The sequence below is a fragment of the Acomys minous genome, assembly GCF_964271855.1.
Source record: "Acomys minous genome assembly, chromosome: 2".
Classification (NCBI taxonomy): Eukaryota; Metazoa; Chordata; class Mammalia; order Rodentia; family Muridae; genus Acomys; species Acomys minous.
This window is the reverse complement of record NC_140484.1, coordinates 79,374,687-79,399,583: the sequence shown is the minus strand read 5'-3', so window position 1 is coordinate 79,399,583 and position 24,897 is coordinate 79,374,687. Positions and strand designations below refer to the sequence as shown.

Genomic DNA, 24,897 nt, shown 5'->3' with positions numbered 1-24,897 from the left:
CTTACAACAGACACTGTCAAGGACACAAGGAAAGGGGGACTCTCATTAATTAATAGTGTGGTTGCAAAATGGCAATCCACTCTAGAAATCAATATGGAGAATTCACAGAAAGCTAGAGGTAGATCAGCCGTGTGGCCCAGCTCTATCACTCCTTGGCATATGCCAAAGGATTCAACATCCACCAATTCTTGCTCAACCACATTCATTACTGCTTGATTCACAATAGTCAAAAATGGAAACAACCTAAATGCCCTTCAACTGATAAATAGATAATGAAATTAATATGTATACATTCAGTTGTAAATAAAAGTGAAGTCATGAGCTTTGCAGGTAATATTATACTGAGTGAGATAACCCAGACATGGAAAGACAAGAGCTGTGTGTTCTCTCTTACTTCAGGATCTAGCTCCAGATCTTTAGGTGTAACCACAGAAACCAGGAAGGTAGAAAGAGATCACAGGAGAATGGGGCAGAAGGAATTCTAGAAAGGGTGATACTAAGACATGGGTGATATGAAAGGGGAAGAGTAAACTGGGGAGACTTTAACTGGGGAAAATAGGGAGAGTGAAGGGTCATACACAGAGAGGGGTAAGAAAAGAGGGACAAATAACACTGAGGATGTTTTAGAAAGCCAAAGGGAAACACCTTATTTTATAAGTTTATTTAAAAACACATACAATGTGTGTATAAGTGTGTGCATGGATGTCTGTTTGTGTGTTTGTGTGTACATATATAGTTTAAGTGAAGTTACACTACATGGATGTTAATGCTTCCCCTAAGAGCCATAGACTAACAAAACTCAAAATCCTAATGCCAGGCATGGGAAATCTCCCTTGTAGTGCTCTAAGAGACTCCCAAAACAGCATAGCCTGTTGCCATCATCCTTGCCATTGCCTTCTGAGACAACACATGCTTTGGGCCCAGGACTTAAGAAAATTTGAGCTGGAACTGACCTGAAAATCTCCTTACTCTCATGGTATTGGAAGGCGCTACACAAGCTGAGCAGGGAGAAAAAGCAATCAATAGTTCTTCTCAGCTATAAAGCCAAAAACAAGTACTGACCCAGCAAGATATCCCCACTGGTGCAATAATGGCAGGTTTATCTAATTGGACGTACAGCCTGCTCAATAGGAGGAAATTCACACATGGTATTATGTGTGGTTTATATGAGAGAACATGTATCCTTGAGGAGAACCTACTACTGTCATTTTCCTAAACCAATATAAGTTCTAACTACATTTAAGTATTTATTCTTAGACCCATAGATAAATATCTCTCTATCTCTCCCTCCATCCCTCTCCATTTTTCCCTCTCCATTCCTCTCTTCATCCCTCTCTCTCTATGTCTCCCTCCCTGTCCTTCTCCTTTTCTCTCTCCCCCTTCCTCTTCCTCTGCAATAGACAGAGCCCACTACAGAGATCCACAAGTTATCCAAATGAAGAGAGCAAGTGACAGTGGGGTAGCCAACCCCAGTTGATACATCTTTAATGAAACCCCCACACCTAAGGCTCAGGAAACATCATGGAAGAAGGGCCAGGAAAACCATAAAAGCCAGGGGGCCAGGGTTCATGCTGTGATCTTCTAGAAGTGACAATAGAAGCTGTATCCATGAAATCTCAGCAGTACAGTTGCTGAAACAAAACCTGCAGAATGAGCTCACTCAACATGATGGGGATGATTTCACAAGGCTCCACACCTACGTGAAGAAGTAGAAGCAATCAGTGGCTACCAACAGTGAGAGAAATAGCTTTCTCAGGCTGGAGAGATGGCTCAGAGATTAAGAGCACTGGCTGGTCTTCCAAAGATTCTGAGTACAATTCCCAGCAAGTCATAGTGGCTCATATCAATCTATGATGAGATCTGGTGCCCTCTTCTGGCCTGCAGGCATACATGTGGACAGAACATTGTGTACATAAATAAATAGAGATAGAGAGAAAGGAAGGAAGGAAGGAAGAAAGGAAGAAAGAAAGAAAGAAAGAAAGACAGAAAGAAAGAAACTGGTTTTCTCCAGGGACAAGCCTCCTACCTGGCTATTCAATCCCAAATGCTCAACCATAAGCACAAGGATATTTGAGCAACACTAAATGGGCTCAATATGGTGTGTGTGTGTGTGTGTGTGTGTGTGTGTGTGTGTGTGTGTGTGTTTATTATGTATGTATATATGTATGTATGTATGTATATATGTATGTATGTTTGCATGTGTGTATGTATGTAACAGCAGTTGAAGAAAAGGTCATGAGTTAGAGAGAAATGAAGAGGAACATGTAAGGAGTTGAAGGGAACAAATGATGGAAATAAAATATTAGTGTATTAGAGTCTCAAAAATGACAAATATAAACTTAAAATATCAATACTTATTATTTATATAGTAAAATAAAATTTTTAAATGAGGGGAGTCAGTGTGATGGCTCAGTGTGCAAGAGTTGATTCCCTGAGACTCACATGGTGAAAAGAAAGAACAAACTCTAACCTACACATACACATACACACAAATGAACAAATGTAATATTTTTAGTTTTGAAAAAGGAGAGAAATGAAAGGGGCAAAGAGAGCGAAAAGAAAAAAGGGAGGGAGAAGAACAGGAAGAACTTTGCTTATTTAGCAAGTTGTCTGGATAGTTACAAAATTAAATGTGATTTTGAAAAAAAGGAACATAGAAGTGACTAGGCATAACGCTTTGTACCTTGGGATATAATTTAACAACTAGGCACCCTTCCTTCTAGGTCAGGAGGTGCTCATTGCAGCATGGATCGCAGTGACCTATGAAAAGACAGTGCAGCTTCACCTCTCTCTCTCTATGAGGCTCAGTAGGTGATGCTCAATTTCTATTAGTGTGCTAGTGACTGTATTGTAACTAAAGGTTTTTCTCTTTTTATTAATTTGGGCTGGGATTCTAAGATCTAGAATTCATGTTTATGTGTCTTCCGTTACATGTAGATTTCTGTTTATCAGAAGTATGACATCTTATGTCTAATCAGAATCATGTGCGATGACGAGCTGCAGTGATGTCATAGTCATTCAATATGGTAACTATACAGAAATGGTTTTTCGTATCCTGCTTTGTTCACCATAAGCATTTCTGTTTTACAGAAGCCAGTGTCCAAGCATAGTATATGATAGCTGAAGGTCAGTGGGCAAGGCAGCAGAACAAGTTTTGATTTTCAGTCTCGAATTTGACAAGTGAGGAGGCTCACAATGCTAACAGGAGGCACACATTTCTCCTGAGCTCTTAAAACCAGAAGAACCTGCCCAGGTTCCTCTGGCCCAGCATACTGAGAGGCTTTACTGGCACAAAGCCAGGCAGGTAGACCAGGAATCCGAGCTTGGCCTCCCTTGACTTCTGCTTCCTGTCAAAAGCAAATTGACCTCCACTTGACCAACTCTGGTGTCACACCAGTGTTCATGCTAGCTCCTCCTCTGTGGGTCACCCATTCAATCTTCCTCTTTCTTCAGGTCATAGATGAGCATGGCAATGTCTTGCCCCCTGGCAAGGAAGGAGACATAGCCATCAGGGTGAAGCCCATCCGGCCTGTAGGCATCTTCTCTGGATATGTGGTGAGGACCTATGCTTTCCTTCTGTGCCTTATAAAGATAAGATAGACCACATAGGATGAGGAATGCCTAATGTTATGAATACCCCCAAAAGGTATTGGTGATATTCACAGAGTTATCAGGCTTCAGGAATGGGCATTTTTACATAATGACACCTAATTCTGTGTAAGCTAACAATAGTATTAAATTACAAAAAAATGGGCTCTTTGTAAAGAGAGAAGCCAGATTATAGACTATTAACTCTTGCCATCCTTAGCCAAGTACTAAGAAATCAGTAGAAAACTCACTTTTCCCCCAGGAGCCTTTGCAAAAACAAACTCTTCTATATAGCACCAGTATTCTCACTGCTCTGAGCTACACACAGCAGCATCTCCCTGTGCTCTCCCCAAAGCACAGACACAGGCTTTATGGCATTGTGGAACTTTGAGCAATGCAGGGTACTGCATGGAGAGAATCACAATAGTGCCAACAGCATGTAGGATGCAGGGCTCTGGAAGGCACTCACAGATAATACCTGAGTAGGGCCAGCTCTCTCACCAGGTAGTGATGGTCAAGCTAGAGATGATGAGCTCAGTCAAATCCACAGCTGTTGGGAAATAATAAGAGACAACCTCAAGTACACACCTTCTAGATATGTGGTGAAGGCTGTGTCCAAGATAATAAATGAGTGAGCCCAATGACAATGCTCTTCTTATTGTTTATTGCAGTGGTTCTCAACCTGTGGGTTGCAAAATTATAGTTGTGAAGTAGCAACAAAAGTAAATTTATGGTTAGGGGGTTATCACAACATGAGGAACTGTATTAAAGGGCTATAGCATCAAGAAGGTTGACAACCACTGGCTTCTTGAGCAAGCACTGGCTTAAAACTCCTGATATACCTTAAACACATTTGATGGTCCTAGACACCATGTAAAAATTTTAGAGCCAGCTATCTTAAGTTCAAACGCTACTCCAGTATTTGCTGGATGCTTGGGAGCAAGCTATTCATGCCCCTGTTTCACTTCCTCATTGGTGAGTTGGGAATCATGTTGTACAACATTAGGAATGTTAAGACAATGGTATTTATGAAGTACTTGGAATTTCACTATATACAGGTATACTAAAAGGCCCAAATTCTCTCTTCCACTGTACAGGGAAATCTGAGGCTCTGTGACCAGGACACAGATACATTGCACTCTTCTCTAAACATTGCCTGCACACTTTCCCCTCATGTGTTTTCACATGCTAGCAAGGGAGTTAAGACATGGGTATCCACAACACCATGGGTGCAGTGGTGTTGGTAGATCCATTTAAGGCCATGGTGGTAATGCCAGCACAGGTTTCATGACAACTACAGAAATCGGAGCCACTGTTTACAAAATCTGGCTTCTGGTCTCAGTTCTACAGCCGAGAATATCAGTTTGGCTTCAGTCAAGGCCCTTGACCTTCCCTGGACATCCCCAATGATGGCGCTAAGTGAAGAATTCTAGTCACATAACTGGGCATCAACTCAAAACCTGTGACCCCATACCTGAGTAAGATACAGAAACGTGCAGACGATGGGAAACCCTCAAGCCTCCTTACTACTTAAAGTCTAGTAGTAGAGGGCCCGAGCCATGGCAGAAATATGAAGACTGGTTGAGGCTTTGGAGTCATGCTGGCCAGTCTCTAGACTTTCGAGTATAATGGAAGAGCAGGGGCCAAGTATCAAACAGACTCAATAACCTTGGGTGGTAGTGGTGAGTAAACAGAGGTTAAACTGCCTGTAGGAGGGAAAATGGGATATAGAGGAGGAAACATCGTAGAATATAGTTGAGCAATTGATATGTCAATATTATCTAAAAGATTTTCATTTATAGGAGTAAGGGAGAGACCATCAGTGGAATGACCGAAATAAATGGAAAAGATCCAGGTTGGCTAGGGAATCTAAAGTTGGTAGATTCGTGACTGGTACAAGTAGAGAACTGAAGTAACTGTTCATAGAAGTCCTGGGGCAGGAGACGTAACTCTGTGTCTGTGCTCACTAGGACAATCCCAAGAAGACACAGGCCAATATTAGAGGAGACTTTTGGCTTCTGGGAGACCGGGGGATCAAGGATCCAGAAGGGTATTTCCACTTCATGGGACGGACAGATGACATCATTAATTCCAGTGGGTGAGCATAGTTTCTGGACTAGGAAAGGTGTGAAGGGTCCCTGTTCTACCTGGTTCGTGATGCTCGAGTTTGGGTGTCCCATCTTCCCTGAAGGACGTACTTTTGCAGGTACCGAATTGGACCATCAGAGGTGGAAAATGCATTGATGGAGCACCCTGCTGTGGTCGAAACAGCTGTGATCAGCAGCCCAGACCATATCCGAGGAGAGGTGACAGTGCAGTTGTAAAACACTGGGACAGTGTTGTAAGGTTGTTAAGAACACAGACCCATAGGCTGGACCACTTGGGTCCAAATATTGGGCTTACAGCCAATTGGCTATATGACATTTACCAAACTGCTTAACCACTTTGTGGAACATCAGTTTCCCCATTTGTGCTATGAGGGATTGTCATGAACATAAAATATGCTACACATTTGCAAAGAGCTTGGGGCAAGGCTTAGCACTGTCTTTAAGAATCTGTTTCTTGACATGAGTAAAGGTCTAGAAGATGAAGCCCTTGAACCATGGAGTAAATAGGGAGACCCCTGTAATGCCAGGGTTGCAAGATTGTGTGGAGCATGTGTGTGTGTGTGTGTGTGTGTGTGTGTGTGTGTGTGTGTGTGCATGTGTGTGAGTAGAGGGCTTAAGGTGGGTAGGTGGATCAATATCCCAGTGCACTTCTACATGACACAAGCTTGGCGATGTCATTTGCCTGGCAGATATCAAGCACAATGCATGTAATATAATGAGAGAGCAAAAGAGGACCCTCCACTGAGCTCTGAGTCATAGATGGTTTTATTTTCTTTCCCATATATTAAATATGAAAATATTATCCCATCTTACAGATGGGTAAACTCAAGTTTGAAGAGATTAAACAAACCATTTAAAGTTAGAGTCCCCAGTCTTTGCTTTCCTCTCTTTGCTCTCTGCATCTACTTTCTTCCTAGTGGTCTTTGCTGCCCCTGGGGTATGAGGTGAACTTGGGGTCTCTTATTCTCACTTCTCATTTAAAAAAAATAAATCACTTGAGAACAAGTTAGAGTTCTCACCCACTTCCCATGTTTTTCTTTCCTTTGGCCCACACATTTGGATAAATACAGGCATTTTGTTGTGGGGGCCATGGTGGGTATCTTGAAAGTGATTTTGTTTTATCCCAAGAGATGAGTAAGCACTCTGGTGCCTCTTGGCTTCTATCCTTGCTGTAGGTGGTGAAGGCATTTGTGGTCCTAGCTCCTGAGTTCCTGTCCCATGACCGAGACCAGCTCACCAAGTTGCTTCAGCAGCATGTGAAGTCTGTGACAGCACCCTACAAGTACCCCAGGAAGGTAAAGCCATCACTGACCCATGTCCCCTGTGCTTGTAGAACAGCTGTTATATTTTTTTCTTTCTTTCTTTCTTTTTTCTTTTCTTTTCTTTTTTTTTTTTTTTTTTTGCATGAGGACAAGGCATCAAATTTAAGAGTCTTCACTGCAGTGATCAAAAACTCCCCAAAGACAATCCAACAGCTATCTCTGTACATAAAGAATGGCCACAGCCTTTGGCTCATTCTGAATTAAAAGCCAAATGCTTTCATGGGAGTTCCAGTAATTTATGACCTCTACTCGCACTCTGTGCAGTGGCACTTTGAAAAAATATTCAGAACTATACAGTGTTCAGTTGCAATGACAGAAATATAACTTAAAATTTGCTGATTGCAAAATTAACAAGAGCATGAGTTGGCACAACTTCCTTTATGATTAGTTCCAGGCTTGTGTATGATGTGGTCAGGTATTTCTATTTCATTTCTTCACTCTCATTTCTTCTTCCATGTTGGCTTCATTTGTTGAGACACTCTCCCTCTGAGGTGCCATCCACTCCATGTATGTATTCTTAGAAGCTTGACAAACTGCAGTAAAGAAATAGCATGCATGTCCTCCAAAGACCAATGAAGAACTTGAAGTTTCTTCTGGCTAGACTAATTTAGGCATCCATTATTAAAACATCCTATGCAATCAGGACAATGGGATATGTTGGTTGGTCAGTCTGAGTCATGTGACCATCCATACAGAAAGTAGAAGGATGGGAGAGAGTTCTTCCCCACATCCAAAATGTGGTCTCAGTGAGGAATGGGGCCTTATTCTAGGAGAATGGAAATGCTCTTAGCAGAAATGACCAAGGGCAAGGACTGCAGATGGCTCCCAGTGGCTTTCACTTTGGGACCAAGGCAAGTACACTGCCATGTCAGGAAGACCATGTCTGCTCAGCTTCTCAACCCAGTGACAAAGTATCTGAGTAACACTTGAAAGAAGAAGCAAATTTTTTGGTCCATAGTTTCAGAAGTCATGACCCCTGTTCAGCTAGCTCCATTAGTTTTAGATGTGTGCCAAGGTAGAAATGTCATTGTGAAAGGGCATGGTAGGGAGAAGCTGTTTACCTCAGTGGTCAAGAAACAAAGCAACAGAGAAAGGGACTAGGGACAAGCGTACCCTTGAGAGAATACCCACCTCCAAAGAGCCATTGCCTCCTAACCATGCCACCAGGCTCTGAACTCACCAATGGATTACTGCATTGATGAAACCAATGATCCAATCACACCTTCAAAGCCCCTCCTCTGAACATTGTATTGGACTTCAACACATGAGCAGACCCAGTTGTTGGTTTTTTTCTCAAAATAAGAGTTTGTCCCAGAGAATGGGGGGAAATGTTTTAAGGTTGGGTTGCAGAGTGAGAGCTACCATTTTGGGCTTAGAGTCAATTAAGGTCTTCGGTATCCTGGGTGCCCAGTGTCTTAGTACAGACTAATTGTCGTAGGTAGGGACTCCAGAGTAGTAGACCCCAGGGAGGGACATTCACATCCAAGTGTTTTAACAAAGTTCTGACAGGCACCTCTAGGAAAAGAAAGAATGAGAAGAGAGGGCAGGGGAAGGGAAGGTTTTGCAGAGTGGAAGTACACTGTGTTTTGGTCTAAGCAGGAACCTGGACCATCTGTCCAATGAATCAGAAGACAGTTCAGAACTGTCCTGAGTTGGAGTGAGGAGAGGGAAAGAGTCATTATAGCCCACGTAGAACAGGCCGGAATGCAAGTTGCTATGGGAAGGCAGATGACCCCAGCAAGACAGCAATCCATAGGTAAGGCAATCTGGAGAGGGCTGGTAGGGGTGCTACAGCCTCCATTCCTGCAGAGGAATACAGCTGAATATCAAAATCCACAACCAGACTTTCATCCTCAAACTGAAAGGGGAGACACACAACACTGCCTGGTGGGTCAGAATCCACTTCTGCTACCTACCCAATATTTTTCTGGAGTTTCTTTGTCTGTAAAACGGGGATGGAGGATATTGATTTTCCCTTCTGTGTGTGAGGGGTGCAGTAAAGAAACCACTGACAAGACCGCTCCATGATTAACCGGGTTGTTTTTTATTGTTGATAACAGAGAGCAAATAGGCAGAGGCATCTGGGGTAGACTGCTATAACTACCTCTCTGGGATGAGACAGGACCATAGAGAAAAGATCAGGAGAGGGACAGGCTGGCAATTGCCAGGGCTATGGAAGTAGAGATGACAGCAAAATTGGCGAGAGAGCCTGGCCAGTTATATTATGCTGCTGCGGCACAAGGAGAGTAAGTTAGCTGGAACAGCCTGGGAAGGAGCAAGGGGCTTGGATCTGCCGGGAGTCTTGTTAGAGTTAATAGAAAACCAGCTGCACTCTCCAGAGGAGGGGAGATTGGGAATCTTCATTGGATTCCCAAAAATCCACATGGCAGTTTACAACCACCTGTAACTCCAGTTCCAGGGAGATCACATGCCCTCTTCTGGCCTCTATAGGTAATGCATGCACATGGTACATAGACTTATATGTAGGCAAAACACCCATATGCATATAATAAAAACAAATGCCTTTTAAAATTATTTTTAAATTTTATTTATCTTTATTTTATGTGCATTGGTGTTTTGCCTGTATGTCTGTGTGAAAGTGTCAGATCTTTGAGTTACAGACAGTTGTAAGCTGCCATGTGGTTACTGTGATTTGAACCTGGGTTCTCTGGAAGAGCAGTTGGTGTCCCCAACCACTGAGCCATCTCTCCAGCCCCTTAAAATTATTTTTTAAAGAAGCAAGACGCCTAGTCATACCAGACATGAGGGATTTTGAATTGCAACTGGACATTTGTAAGTTCAAGTGAGGGGGCCCCAAGACTTTGCACAATTGAATAGTAGCAAACTTTTTATAAACTATGGTTTTTCCCTTGGGTATACTGTTTCAGTTCCTTTCCTCATAACTCTTACCAAAATACCTCAGAGAACATCTCGTAAAAGGAAGAATTTATGTTGGCTCATGGTTTCAGAGATCTCAACCTTTCGTCCCTGGCTCGGGTATGACTGGGACTGATCAGGTGTGTTTGCTCTCTGCTTGCTTTCTGCGTGAGAGGTAGTCTTTTCCTGCACATGTTCCCACCACCTTGTGTTCTGCCTAGAGCCCACAAAGCTGAGGACTAAAGGCTGAAATCTCTAAAACCACAAACCAACAGAAGTCCTTCCTTGTATAAGGTGTTCTCTAAGGCATTTTGGTCATATTTATACTGTTACAGAACACATACTGCCCAAAATGGGTTCATTTCATCCTGGTCCAGCTAGTTCTCCTGGACTGCTCCCCAGCCCTTGCTGACCACAGAACATTGCTGCTCAGCAGAACATTCCACCCTCAACCCCGTCCCTGCTTTGCACTGGGAGTCTCACTGTTTTATAAGCTAAAACAAATTATTTTAATTAACTGACCTGAAACTTTTGAACTCCTGCTTGCCCTTGGCATGATGTAATTGTGGGTTTTGGCTTCATACACCTGCTCTTGGTCTCCGGCCTAAATAAAGGACTCTCATTTGTTTTTATAATCATGATAGTCTGTAACTTTCTCTTGTTGTAACACTGTTTGTGGGTTTCCCCTACTGGGGGGCTTGTATTAGAAGGGACAATGGTATTGTCTCCAAGTGCCAAAAGGAGCAAAATGGAGCAATTGCATCAAAGGTCAACTGTTCTAATGATATCAACCATCATACTTGAATACTTCTAACAAATAGAGCTCACAGTTCAGAAACAACAAGGAATTAACAGCAACAGTACTAAAATAAAGCAATTATAAGAGTCTCATGTCGAAACTTCACTTAAACTTATAAATTACTTATTTCTAGAATTCTGTTTTCTAAAATACTGTTTTAGCCTGCAGTGGACCGTAGATAACAAAAGCCCACTGAAGTAAAGCCATGGATAAAGGGGGACTATTTAACTAAATGAGGGAGACTTTGCTTATGTATTTTGTCCACAGGCCATAATTTTTCAACCTCTTCTTCATTTCTATGTGGCTTGAACAAAGTCCTTTCTTACAATTCGTATGAAAGCATTCTGATGTTAGCGACCAAGAATACAGTCTTTCTTTACCAGAATCTCAGGTTTTACCTTTTAATGAATCTACAGATACCTGATTCCTAGATTAATGCCATAGACAGCTGAGTCACTTAAGTATAAAACTCAGTGAATTTTCCTCATCTATACCTTAATATTCAAAAACATTAGGGACAGAAGGTCTTCCACCTTAAGTGAGAGAACACTGACATTAGTGAGATTTTGTAGTTTGGCCAAACACATATCATAAGAATTGAGACGAAATCCAAAGCTTTTCCCCCAGCTTTCATACATCTACTTAAGCTGTCTCCTCTAGTCCAGGTGAACAGTCACAACTGATATCCATGGCTGTCCATTCCATGCACAATCTCATGTTATCTCCATAACAACCTAGAGGCATTGTGACTATCCGTTAATGCACTTAATGGTTAAGTCTTGAGAAAGCCAAGCAGCTTTCCTATGTTGACAAGAGTAGGATCCGAGCATACAGAGTTTTATGTAAGAGCTCAGGTGTCTGCCTCTGGGCCATGCCGTGTTCATTTTGCTGCTTTTCTCTTCGTGACTACATGTAAAAGCCAGTGCTCTGAACATCTCTGCCCTGTTCTAGACATCTTATTCCTGCCCTGGTTTCAAGAGATCTTGTAAGGGTGCTTACTGCAAACAGAGCTGACCTAGAACACCCCATCCTCCAGCATCATTTACCTGGGCCCCCTGCCCCACCGCCTTACGAGCTCACAACAGATCTTCTAAAATCTCTGATGCCACTGTGGTCACCAATGACCTATGATGATCTGATTTTTCACAACAGGTGGAGTTTGTTTTAGACCTGCCCAAGACCATCACAGGAAAAATCGAGCGAGCAAAGCTTCGAGCCAAGGAATGGAAAACATCAGGACAAGCCCAGGCCCAGTGAGACCCCCCTCAGGCTCTCACTGGGCAGTCTGTCTTCCCCATTCCTTTCCTGGGACTTCTTGGCCTTCCTATAAAGACATAAAGTCATTCCTGCAGAGGCGTGTATATGATTTCTGTCTTTGCTTGGTTATTGCCACAAAACAATGACCTCTCCAATGCTAAGAGAAGGAAGAAAGAGAGAACGAGAGAATTACAAGAAAAAAAAAGTCAAGTTAGAAAAAGTTAAAATAGCAAGGGAAAGCAATTACAAATGAAAGAGGGTGGGAATGGAGGAAGGGAGAGGTGGGAAGCAGAATAAGGAGAGGGATAAAAGAAAAGAGAAGGGACCAGAAAGAAACTAAAAAGGAGGAGTGTGTGGGCAGGACCCTAGTATCTTCCCCAAGTTGCTTCACTCCTTGGGGGCATCAAGTCCATAAGCAGAGGAGACCATTTGTACATTTGTCATGTACAAGGCACCATCCTACATATGTCATGGGCCATCCTGCCTCATCTGGGTGACATCTGTCGACTCAACTTTTGTACCTCAAAACATGCCACTCACTTTGGTTCACATTCCTTGTTGTATCTATGCCTCCTAGAATTAATATTAAAAGCATTTCAAAATCAAAATTCTGAGGGAATTCTTGGGCAAGACAGAGGGGAGGGGTGGCTGAAGAAATGTATGAACTGAGGAACCCTTAGAGGACTGATTTATGATGTTGTTGATGAAACAGCCAGGGTTACCTGATGAGCAGATCTATGGGTCCAGAAGCGATGTTGAGATGGCAGAGCCTCACCTGTAACCTAGAGACCAAGGGTTAGTGAGTTCTCAGTAGAACTGAGCAATTAGGAAATGAAATCAGGAGCCAGCAAGTCTTCTTGAGAACACTCAGTGACAATAACAGAACACTACTTGCCAGGTGCTGGTCACTGTCACTCTGATTTGAGCCATTATCTTAAGTTTTTCAGAGGAGAAAAACAACGATTAGTGAGATCAAATGATAAAGCTCAGTCATATAACAGACAAGTAATGGAGTCAGGGACTGTCTGTAGAACACCTGTGCTTTGAGCATCTCCCTTTTCCCCATCAGAGTGTTTGCTGTGGCTTCTACAGTCTGAATCAGTCAGAATTTGCCATGTAAAATGGTCTCTACCTAATACCTCCCCAACACACACTAAACCCCCAGTTGTTTGTGTTAAAGAAGAGTTGTTAAGTTTTAGAGAGTTCATCCACAAGGCACATGAAGACTGTGCATGTATTAGGCAGCATGGGCTCATGCATTTACTTGGGTCACACACTGGTTGGCATATCCTGAAAGTTTGTGGAGATGGCATTAGCAACAATAATAACCTATGAATTAGTCAGTGAGATCTGAAAATGAATCCTGTTATTTTAATCAAGCCTCATTGGGTTTCAAGGTTTATAAGCAAATTAGACTTTAAAAGGTGTTCTATTTCAAGATCTGAGACATTTCATGGTCTGCCAGGCAGGACTTGTGGGAGTACAGCCAGCAACAGAGAGGTGCAGGAAGCAGGCAGCCACTCCGCTCAGCTCCATAGGAGCAAATGACCACATCTGCTCTTCCTCCACATATGAGCATCTGCATCCATCCTGCTCAGTGTGAAAATTTAGGGTAGTATCATAACATGAGCTCTCCTCATTTCCTACCATCTGACTTTGATACCTCCTAGCTTCAATGTCCACAAACTTGCTTCTAAAATGATCAAATCTGATTGGCTGATGGGAGTTGTACATGGAGGCTGATCATCATCTAACACAAACATAGCTTCAGATCCCCAATTTGCTGCACTAGAAGAAAACGGAAAGAAAAAAGGGGTACCATAAGATTGATCAGCAGGTGAAGGAACCTGCCACCATGTCTGATGACCTGAGTACAATCCCCAAGACTTGCACGGTTGAAAGAGAACATGCTAACTAGCATGTTGTCCTCTGACAGCCATAAGTACCCACACTCAGAAACAAAGAGAGAGAGAGAGAGAGAGAGAGAGAGAGACAGACAGACAGACAGACAGACAGACAGACAGACAGACAGACAGAGAATAAATAAAGTACAATAAAATAATAAAATAGAATAAAGGATGGCTTAAGACAACCCCTAAGGTTAAGTTGCTATTTAGTCACAAATTACCCAGCTCCTGTAAAGCTTGCAGGTGCATTTGGACATTCCTCAATGCCTCTTTTCTCTCTAAAGTCTTTTCTCTGCATTTTCTTTCTGCTTATTTTTCACATTAAGTTGTGGCTGAAGGCTTACCTCTTAAACAGTCATGCTGAGGACTTCATCTAATGAAAGCTCTTGGACTGAAAAAAATCTCTGTGCAGCCGAAGCTCTCTCATTGTGGAGGGCACTGGGCAGTTTCAGCTAAGTGACACTATCTGACCTAAATACTAGTTATCTCTGTGATGTACTCCTTTTCTGTTGATCCTGACTGGCTGTTCTTAGCCTGTGGCCTGCTATCATTATCTTGTAGTGGGAACAATTGTGTGTATAGATGTATGCTCATCCATACTCATGTACGTGTGTGTGTGTGTGTGTGTGTGTGTGTGTGTGTGTGTGTGTGTGTGTGAAAGTTTGCAAGCACATGAATGTTCATGTATGTGACCACCAAAGGAAAATCTTGAGTGTCACCCTCAAGAACACCATCCATCTCTTTTACGAAAGAATTTCTTCCTAACCTGGAGATCCCTCGTTATGCTAGACTGGGTGGTCATTGAGGCCCAGGGATCCTCCTGTCTCCACCTCCCTAGATCTGGGCTTATAAGCACATGTCACCACTCTGCCTTCTGAGCTATCTCTCCCACCTGAGATTGATTTTTACTACATCCCATTACACTGGGTCCTGCCCATGAGCCTTGCCTTGGGTGCGGTGAATAGTGGAAGCCCTTTGCCTTTAAGAGAAATCTGTTCTGCCCCTCAGTCTAGACTCTGACTCCCTCCACTCCACTGTATGCTTCCTGCGTATGGTTTAGAGGAAGTACTCGTTCCAGCCTGTACTTTTAACAGAGGCCAGTCTACTATGACTGTGAAGAAGTCTGAGCTCTTGTCCTTTTCACCACATGATGGAACTTGACCCCTTCGTCTTTCTGTGCTTTTTTTGTTCCTCTTTCATGTACCCACTTTTGGAAAGTTGTCTCACAACCCCACAACATGCACAATCACACAACCTGTCACTATAGCACACTGTGACATAATAAATTAACCTCAAATGATGGTATTTAAAACAACCATTTCATTATGCTTACAAATTCTGTGGGCTGGGAGTTTGAAAGAGGAATAGGGATAACGATTTTTTTATGTCCGTGTTCCAATACATCTAGGACCTTTGATTTAATGACTTGAGAGTTGAAAGAGTTTGATGGATGAGATTATGTTGCCCCCACATTCGTATGTTGACTGTATTTAGAAGGGGTCTTTTTATCCAGGCTAAGAGGAGGTCATGATGGCAGATCCCTCGTGGTGGGTTTAGAGAGTGAGAAAAAGATCAATCTCTCCCCATCACATGAGAACACAATAAGAAAAGAGCTGTCTGCATAGTACGAGCACCTTCACAGGAAACCAACCAATCATCACTGTGGTCTTGAACTAGTCAGACTTCCCAACTATGAAAAATAAGTGTTTGGTATTTAAATTGTGCGATGCTGTGTACAGTCACCTGATCTGATTGATACAATCAGGAGTTTCTAGAGGAATTTCACTCACATGGACCCTGTGTGGGATGGAATAACAAAGGAAGGCCTTCTTACAAGGCTGGATTGCCTCACAGTAGTCTCAGACTTTATACCTAGGTGCACTGGCTGGGTTTGTGTCAATTTGACACAACTAGAGTCATAAAAGAGGAAGGAGCCTCCTCCGTAGAGGAAATGTCTCCATGAGATCCAGCTATAAGACATTTTCTTCATTAGTAATTGATGGAGGAGGCCCCAGGGCCACTGTGGGTGGTGCCATCCCCCGGCTGGTGGTCCTGGGTTCTATAAGAAAGCAGCTTGAGCAAGCCATGGGCAACAAGGCAGTAAGCAGAATACTTCCACAGCCTATGCATCCTCTCCTGACTCGATGAACCTATACTTTTTGTGTTCCTGTCTCAACTCCCTTCAATACTAAACAGCAATATGTAAGTGTAAGCTGAATAAAACCTTTTCTCACCAACTTGCGTTTTGGTCATGTTTCATCACAGCAATAGTAACTCTAAGACAATAGCTAATTAAGACTAAGTCATGGTAGGATTGTTGCTTAACTGACAAAGTATCTGCATTGCAAGTATGAGGGCCTAAGGTCAATCCTGAGATGCCACATAAAAGAAAAACTCAACATGTTAATTAGCCTATCACTAGAAGAGTCAAAGACAGACAGACCCTCATGACTGATTGGCAGCCAGTTAACATACTGGACAGGTTCCTGGGCAGTGAGATGCCTCATCTCCCTGTAAAATGGTGTCCAGCACATGAGAGGCATCACTCGAAGTTCTCTTCTGACATCCCCATGTGTATAGGCAAGATTAAGTCAGCTTTTAAGACCTACCCTAAAAGCCATGTAAGCAGCAAGTCACTAAGATTGTCCAAAATTCTAGAAGAAGCAACAGAAATTCTACCCCATCGGGGGAAGTGGATCAAAGAAGTTAAAAGCACATTATAAAACCAGTAACCCTTCCCCAGAACAGTTGTGCTCTGAGGCAGTGATTTCTAATTCTGTGTTTAGGGGAGCCTTACTTCACTGATCAACAACACGGTATCATGGGATACAGTCAGCTTACACCACTGAGGTAGTGATGTCATTGAAGGAAAAATTTGCAAGATCAGAGAGCTAGAGTGGACAAAAGGGAATGTCAAGGAAGAGGGTGGAAATGAGAAGGATGGCCTTTATGTCTTAACTTATTAGGGTTTATTATGACTTTGTGTTACAGTCTCTTAATTATGATGTTCTTTCCTAATTTATATAAGGAACAGGCCTGGTTTTTGTCAAATGATTGCTTTACCCAAATTTTTCTGAGGTATGCCATTATTCAGTCTACTATTAGGCACACTATTATGGCAGCACAGGTGAAGGTGATAATTTAATGATCTATTTATCAAAGTAAGATTGGAGGCCTACAATCAGTCTGCGAGAGCAACAGCACAAACAACGATGAAGAGAGGTAACAGAGTCTATGGGAAATAGGGCCAGGAGCCAGCTCCCTCCCCCCACTGAATTTCTAGGTTTTGGAGTATGTTAATTTAGCAACCATCCATATCTCTCTCCTAGATGTTACTGAAAGGGACAATACAGCCAACAGGCAGATAACTGAACCACCTTTGAAAGCTTTCCTGACACTCAGGGTGATAATATGCTCTCATACACACACACACACACACACACACACACACACACACACACACTGGGGCTGCATCCTCTGGGTAGAAGATGCAATAAACTCTACTGTGGTGGAGGACATTCTAACACCTCCCTCAAGATGCTGGAAAATTTCACATCAGCAAAACCTTGGTGTTGGGGCTGGAGAGATAACATAGCAGTTAAGCACATTTTAGCCAGCTCAAATGATCTGGGTTTGGTCCTCAGCATTCACATGGTGGCTGACAACCAATCCTAACTCAGATTCCTTCATTTGATGCCTTCTTCTGGCCTTCTGAAGTATCAGCTATGTATGGGGTGCCAGCAAAACATTAAACATTCTTACACATAAAATAGAATAAATAAATATTTTAAAATATATTTTATTAATTTATTCATGTTACATCTCAATTGTTATCCCATCCCTTGTATCCTCCCATTCCTCCCTCCCTCCTATTTTCCCCTTATTCCCCTCCCCTATGACTGTGAATGAGAGGGATTTCCTCCCCCTATATATGCTCATAGGGTATCAAGTCTCTTCTTGGTAGCCTGCTATCCTTCCTCTGAGTGCCACCAGGCCTCCCCATCCAGGGAACATGGTCAAATATGGTGCACCAGAGTTCATGTAAAAGTCAGTACCCACTCTCCACTCAACTGTGGAGAATGTCCTGTCCATTGCCTAGATCTGGGTAGGGGTTCAAAGTTTACTGCACTTATTGTCCTTGGCTGGTGCCATAGTTTGAGCAAGACCCCTAGGCCCAGATCTGCCTGTCAGAATGTTCTTCTTATAGGTTTCTAGGACCCTCTGGATCCTTCTGTTTCCCCATTCTTCCATGCTTCTCTCACTTAGAGTCCCAATAGGATGTCCTCCCCTCTGTCCTACTTTCCTGATCTCAAGCTGTACTATAAAGCAACAGTAATTAAAACAGCATGGTACTGGCACAGCAATAGGCTGGTTGATCAGTGGAATAGAATTGAAGACCCAGAAATGAACCCACACACATATGGTCACTTGATTTTTGACAAAGAAGCCAAATCTATTCAATGGAAAAAGGATAGCATCTTCAACAAATGATGCTGGCCTAACTGAATGCCTACATGTAGAAAAATGCAATTGGACCCATATTTGTTACCATGCACAAAACTTAAGTCCAAGTGGATCAAAGACCTCAGCATAAAACCAGAGACACTAAACTGGTTAGAAGAAAAAGTGGGGAAGAGCTTGGAACACATTGGTACAGGAGACAACTTCCTGAACATACACCAACAGCCCAGGCCTTAAGGTCAGCAATTAATAAATGAGACCTCATGAGGCTGAGAAGCTTCTGTAAGGCAGAAGACACTGTCAACAGAACAAAATGACAGCCTACGGACTGTGAAAAGATCATCACCAACTCTACATCTGACAAAGGTCTAATATCCAAAATATATAAAGAACTCAAGGAATTAAACACCACCAAACCAAATAACCCAATTGAGAAATGGGGCTCAGAACTAAACAGAATTCTCAACAGAGGAATATCAAATGGCTGAGAAACACATAAAGAAATTCTCAACGTCCTTAGTCATCAGAGAAATGCAAATCAAAATGACTCTGAGATTCCATCTTATACCCATCAGAATGGCTAAGATCAAATCTTTTTAAAATAAGCAAAAAAAAAAACAAAACCAAAAAACTTGTTTCCCAGTAATGTCCAGAGTCAACAAGTAATGACTGACAATCTCTGTCTTTGATCCTAGAGAAGCTTCAAGTGTTAAATAAGAACATTTATTTGCATGGACAGGACATTCTCCACAGTTGAGTGGAGAGTGGGGACTGACTTTCACACATACTCTAGTGCCTCATATTTGACCACGTTCCCTGAATGGAGAGACCTGGTGGCACTCAGAGGAAGGATAGCAGGCTACCAAGAAGAGACTTGATACCCTATGAGCATAGACAGGGGGAGGAAGTCCCCCTCAGTCATAGTCATAGGAGAGGGGAGTAAGGGGAAAATGGGAGGGAGGGAGGAATGGAAGGATATAAGGAAGGGGATAACCATTGAGATGTAATATGAATAAATTAATAAAATAAAATTTAAAAAATAAACTATCCACATTGTCACATGACAATCCCAGTACTTGGGAAGCAAGACAAGTGGATCTCTATGAAAAAAAAAACAAAAAACAAAAAACAAAAATTCATTTGCATATGTCTTGATGGTGTCTAGTTGCCTAGACCCACTACTGAGATTGAAGGTTCATTCAGTTTCTTTACTGCACCAAAGACATTGAATTAATTAACTCATCAAGAGAAAAGGTTGGTTTGAACTCACAGTTTGAGAGTTTTCAGCCTGTATTGGCCTGGACTCACTGTTTTAGTACTGTGGTGAGGCAGCACTTCCACCTCACGGCAAATGCATATAATGGCAAGTGTATATAATAGAGCAAAATGTCACCTTACAAGCCATGGAGAAGAAAGGGAATGAAGAAGGTCAGCATCTCACTCCCCTGCTGTGAGTATGTCCCCAATGACCAAACATGCCCCACTAGGCCACCTTTGTGGTCCACCTCCTCTCAAAAGCTCTAGCTCTAGCTCTAGTTCTAGCTTCCAATGTGAAGGGCACATAGGACTGCCAGTACCCAAGCTGCAGCATTTTGTCACAGACTTGCTCCCAGCGCGTGCTGAGAGGAGAACTGGATAAGAACTGGAAAAGATGAATCTCTTTATTAGAGACTATGGCGTCCAAGAACCACAGTCAACTTTGCACAGTACCAGAGGAGGTCATTTTATCACGTGTTAGGAAATTTGGACTTAGTCTAAAGAGTTAAAGAAGTTAATGCAGAGCAAAAACTCAGTCAACTGTGGATTCTTAAATCATCTGCTGGCTGAGGGGAAAATGTGTTCAAGGGGAAACTGGGAAGTGCTTAGAGAAACCTTTTCATGGAAGCTAACGGGGATGGGGTTGGAAGGGAGGGGGTGCTGAAGGATGACTCTTGGGATTTTAGCCCAGCAAACTGGGGTCTATGGTTTCAGTACTTACTGAGAAGGGTGGAGCTGGATGTGGGAATATGGAGTTTCACTCGGTGGCCATGCTCATTCAGGTTAACAGTGCTAGTTGCTAAATATTAATATCTAGTGTATTTAATATTAGTCTGCAACAACTGAATAATTAGTCAGATATGTAAGTCTGAGCTTAGAGAGATTAAGACTTTGAATGTAGTTTAGGTAATAATCAACCAAGCAGATTGTTGAGATGGGCGAAGAGTACATGTAGTTTAGGTAATTATCAACCCAGGAGATTGTTGAGATGGGCAAGGAGTACACATGGTGAGAGGAACAGCAGATTACTGAGGACAGGGTCTTGAAGAGACATAATACTTAAAGGTTACAAAAGGAAGGGAGGTGGCATGAACACTAAGGAGAAAGGCCAATGTAGCATCAGAAGGAAGCAAGGAAGGAAACTCTCCTGAAAGAACTGTACAGCAGTGTTGAGACCAGCCACAGAAAGAACCAAAGAGAGCCCATTACATCTAGTGGTAGAACATTTGGGTGCCTGTCTCCCTCACCTCACCAACACCCAGTTGAGCATGTGGGTCAGAGCACTGTTTGTAACTGTTGGCTGAGCCATGGTGCATGAAAGGATAGAAGCCGCTAATGCCATCTATGCTTTCGATGTATATGAGTGGGAAAAGGAGTGAGAGAGAAGTTAAAGATTCAAGGCTGTAGCCTATGAAGGAGGGAGGGGCTTGAGTGATATGGCAAACTCTTATATATTCTACCCAACAATTAGTTCCCTCTCCCGATAGCTACCCCACACATTGCTAGACAAGTCTGTTTAGAATCACTGTGAGCTCAGTACTAGGGCAGGAATTATGGCTGTACCAAAATCATCTTCCCCCAGCCAGTTAGGAAGTTTCACTACTACTAAGTGCTGGCTTCCTGACCTTCTATGATAGAGTCGACTGTTATTTAGAACTATCACTGCCCCCTCTGTCCCAAGGAAAGAGCACAGATTTCTGCTTCTCTGAAGTCGAGCCCAGTCTCTATCACTCATCTCAATTGTAAGCAGGAATGGTGCCAGCAGGTCTCAGAATTCTTAACCTGGTTTGACTTCATCTGTAGCCATCTGCCACACTGATAAAGAGGGAACACACTAGGGACTCACTGTCATCCAAACCAAAGGCTCCAGGAAGCAGAAGTAAGCCCAGAGAGGCCCCCTGTCCAGAAGCTGCAGACCCAAGGGAGGAAAATATATGTGGTGTAAGTCCCTGAGATTGGAAAGCTGTACTTTTATGCAATATTACCATAGCAATCAACAACTAGTGAAAAGATAACCCCTCCCTTAGCAAAACTAGTCTCAAATACTTGGCAGTAAACTATGACCTAATAGAGTTTACAAATGCCAACAACTTGTGTTTTCATAGTATTTAGTTTTGTTTGTCCATGCACTTAACTCATTTTTAAAGTTAGAGTAAACATAAGCGATTTCATGCTGAATTAATATTGATTTCCTTTAAAAAAAACATGTTGGGGGTTTTGGAAAATAGTTGATGCTAGAGCACCACCCCCCACAAAGCTGTGGCCCAAATCCCGCTTCCCCTCTGTAGCACTGAAAAAGAAAGGAAACAGTGTAAAGCAAGAAGCAAGAGCACCAAGCACCAAGCACCAAGCACCAAGAAGTAACTCAAAGGTGAGCCATCTGAGCCAAAGTTTGAGAAATATTTCAGTCAAAATAGGTCAAGGTAATTGACATGGGAAAGAGGAAGAGCCAAAAGAGCTCATAGGGCAGGGCATGTGGTGTCACCTTACCTAAAAGGAAACAAGTGGGGGCCCTCTGGGAAAGGGACTCAACTTTCAGAGCTGAAGGTAAACGTGTCTTACCTAGGTCTCTTATGCCAGGAAGGGTACGCTGCCCGCTTGGACCCTCAATTTGTTCGTCTGTGGAAAGCAAGTGACACGGTCCCTGTACAGGTTCAGGTAAGCAAGCAGGAGGAAGTAAAATGTGGGAGAGATGCACGTGCAGGAAAAAGGTGAGCGTGAAGTTTCCTCACCATCCAGGCAAGGCTGTGTGCACTAAAATAACTGCTTGCATCATTTTGGCTTTCTTTGCTCTGCCACTACAAGAGCCTGTCTGCTGCAAAGGGGGAACTGGAGGGGAGTTATGAGCAGGAGAGAAGGAAGCTCTGTCAGCCCCTATGATCCAGTCTTTCTGTCGACATCCTACCAACCCTTCCCAGTTTCTAGCTCCATACTAGAACTAGGATGCTGACAAAGCGGAAGGTCCTAAAAATAAGGCAGGTGGGGCCCTCTGAGGCTGTAAGCTAGGTGAAGAAGTGCCCAACCCATTGCCACCTTGACTGGTCCAGCTCTTCCAGCAAGCTAAGCAGTGGAAGCAATATGAGAGAGTGATACCTAAAATCTGTACTATGGAAGAATTCCCAGAGGACAGTGCACTACTCAGGGCAGTCTGATTGTTTTATCATTTATTTACTTTTGCAAATATATTATAATGCATATTGTTCCAGAAGCTAGAGTAATACTTTAAGCCATAACTCACTATGAGCTCTCCCTACCTAAACTTGGTATGTCAGTGTTTGGTGCCTCTTGCCAACAGTATCAGCAGGGAGATCAATCTGGAGGGGTCCAGTTGATGGGAGGCAGTTTGGGTCTCCCTCCTCCTTAGCGGACACACTACCCATGAGCTCCTACTGGAGCTCCCTCTAGCCTCCAAGAGAGTTCATTATTTCTTCATTCCCTGGCAACTGGGTGGAAGAGTGTGCCAGGAAACCTCGTGCACTGACAAGCTAGTTTTGTGCTCCAGGGCCAACCGATGGATGGTGACAATAAATAGTACGAAGGCAGAATTTTCTAGAAATCAGTCTTCCCTTCAATGCTCCTGTCTACTTTGTGTAGCCTGTCTATTTTACGTGCACCATTTCTTCCTGCATCAGAAAAATATTTCAGTTTTCCAGGGCAGGAGTGTGTCCAGATTTGGATTAGCAGTCTCAACCTTGCAAGGTTCTCAGGCTGAGCCCAGTCTATTAACCCAGAAGGAAAGGAAACAAAGCTCAAGGACACTGCTTAACAGCTGGTCTGACCACAAACCAGGCAGTGTTCAGGCCTTCTCCTTTATTTATTCAGCTGCCAATACGTGATTTTTAGTGCTGGATACACTTGAAGGAAGTGTTTAACAAATACAGTTGGCAATATGGCTCAGCCATTGAAAGTACTTTCTGAGTAAGCCTGGTGACAATCCTCAGAACCCACATAAAGTCTGGCTAGGGTGCACATTCGTAATTCCAGCACTCCTGTTACAATATGGAAAAGAGAGTCAGGAGGATAAGCCCAAAGCTCACCAGCTAGCTAGCTTGGAGTCCCGACCAGCGGGAAAAATCGAATCAGGGTTTACCTGAAAGAAGGAGTGCGGATTGAAAGTAGGGTACAGAGATGTGAGAAATAACAAGTCAAGTCCGGAAATTTCTGAACAAGATTCTCTTTAATGCGGACTAGTTAGACTTTATATAGTAAGGTCAATAGGATCTATTCTGATCCCTCTCTCCCTCGCTCCCAAGGCAAGAACACAATAGCTGAATAGATCCCTGTAAAAACTTCCTATTTTTGAGTAGCTCTCTAAAAGGATTTCCTTAAGCCTCTAGGTGTTTCTCAGTAGGGACTTCTCTACTTCTTTCAAAGGTAAATAGTCCAAAGACAGCCTGGAACACAAAGACCTCCTCAGGCAAAGCTCAGCAACTGGAAGGTCACAGCGTGCAGCCTAAGCTCAGGATTTCTGACTTGGCACGGCTTTCCACAGAGGAGAGTGCTTGCCAGAAACAAGATAGTCTCTGCTTGAATGAGGTGGAAAGCAAGATCCAAGCCTGCCATCCACATCCACAAGCACATGGTGACATGTACCTACCTGAACATGAGGGGTGGGGGCACTAATAATAAATTCAAAGTTTTATATAATAAAGTCTCTAACTCTCCCACCCCCCGCCATGGAATTTCAACTGTAGGCATTAGAGGCGCCAAAAGAAACTGACAATAGAAGATTAAGGAAGAATTAGTAGCACTGCCAACTTACTGTGTTCTAGGCAATTTATTTATGATTGTGTAGTATTTATGATAGTGACTTTAGTTTCTCATCTTAACTGGTTTCATGCATTTGGGGAGGTTCCTTGTTTCTGACACTCAAAACCAACTCTATTAGCATTTCTACCCTTTGGGGGGATGCTGAGGAGGCCATTGATGATAGATGGGTCACTAAAAAAGACAGAAATAGGCTCCATTCCCTGATGTGTTTATAGTGGCCTACAGAAAAGAGGATTTCTAAACCAAGAAAAAAAAATCTGAATGTAGATATAGGCAGATATAAGAAAATATCATGTGGACATGAATATGGTCATCCATCAGCTGAGAGGGGCTTAGGATGAAGCCTGGCCTCACAGCCTCAGAAGGAGCCACCCATGCCAACACCTGCTAGCTGTGGCTAGCCTTCAGAACTGTGACAGCATGCATCCTGTGGTTTAAGCCTCTTAGCCTGTGTCTTTTTGGTATAGTGCACTTAAAGCAGCATGTGAGGGCTGCAGGAGCAAGGAAGGACAGAGAAAGTGTAACATAAAACCCAGAATTTGCAACAATGC

At 42.9% G+C, this 24,897-nt stretch overlaps 2 protein-coding genes across 3 annotated transcripts in view; both read left to right on the top strand.

Moving 5' to 3' along the window:
- The window catches only part of LOC311589052 (acyl-coenzyme A synthetase ACSM5, mitochondrial), a 69,038-nt gene extending 56,983 nt beyond the window's left edge, over window positions 1-12,055 (top strand). Inside the window, exons 10-14 of one of the 2 annotated variants that reach the window (XM_084767334.1) lie at window positions 3,454-3,555; window positions 5,559-5,686; window positions 5,780-5,894; window positions 6,872-6,991; window positions 11,847-12,055. In XM_084767334.1, coding sequence (XP_084623460.1) covers window positions 3,454-3,555; window positions 5,559-5,686; window positions 5,780-5,894; window positions 6,872-6,991; window positions 11,847-11,951 — 570 coding nt within the window. In that variant the 3' untranslated portion in view covers window positions 11,952-12,055. The remainder of the gene's footprint in view (window positions 1-3,453; window positions 3,556-5,558; window positions 5,687-5,779; window positions 5,895-6,871; window positions 6,992-11,846) is intronic. The other variant, XM_084767335.1, reaches the window with a different exon arrangement.
- Window positions 12,056-22,211: 10,156 nt separating this feature from the next.
- ACSM1 (acyl-CoA synthetase medium chain family member 1) overlaps window positions 22,212-24,897 on the top strand; it is a 47,185-nt gene continuing 44,499 nt past the window's right edge. Inside the window, exon 1 of the mRNA XM_084767365.1 lies at window positions 22,212-22,234. The gene's annotated coding sequence lies outside the window, so the exon portion shown is untranslated. The remainder of the gene's footprint in view (window positions 22,235-24,897) is intronic.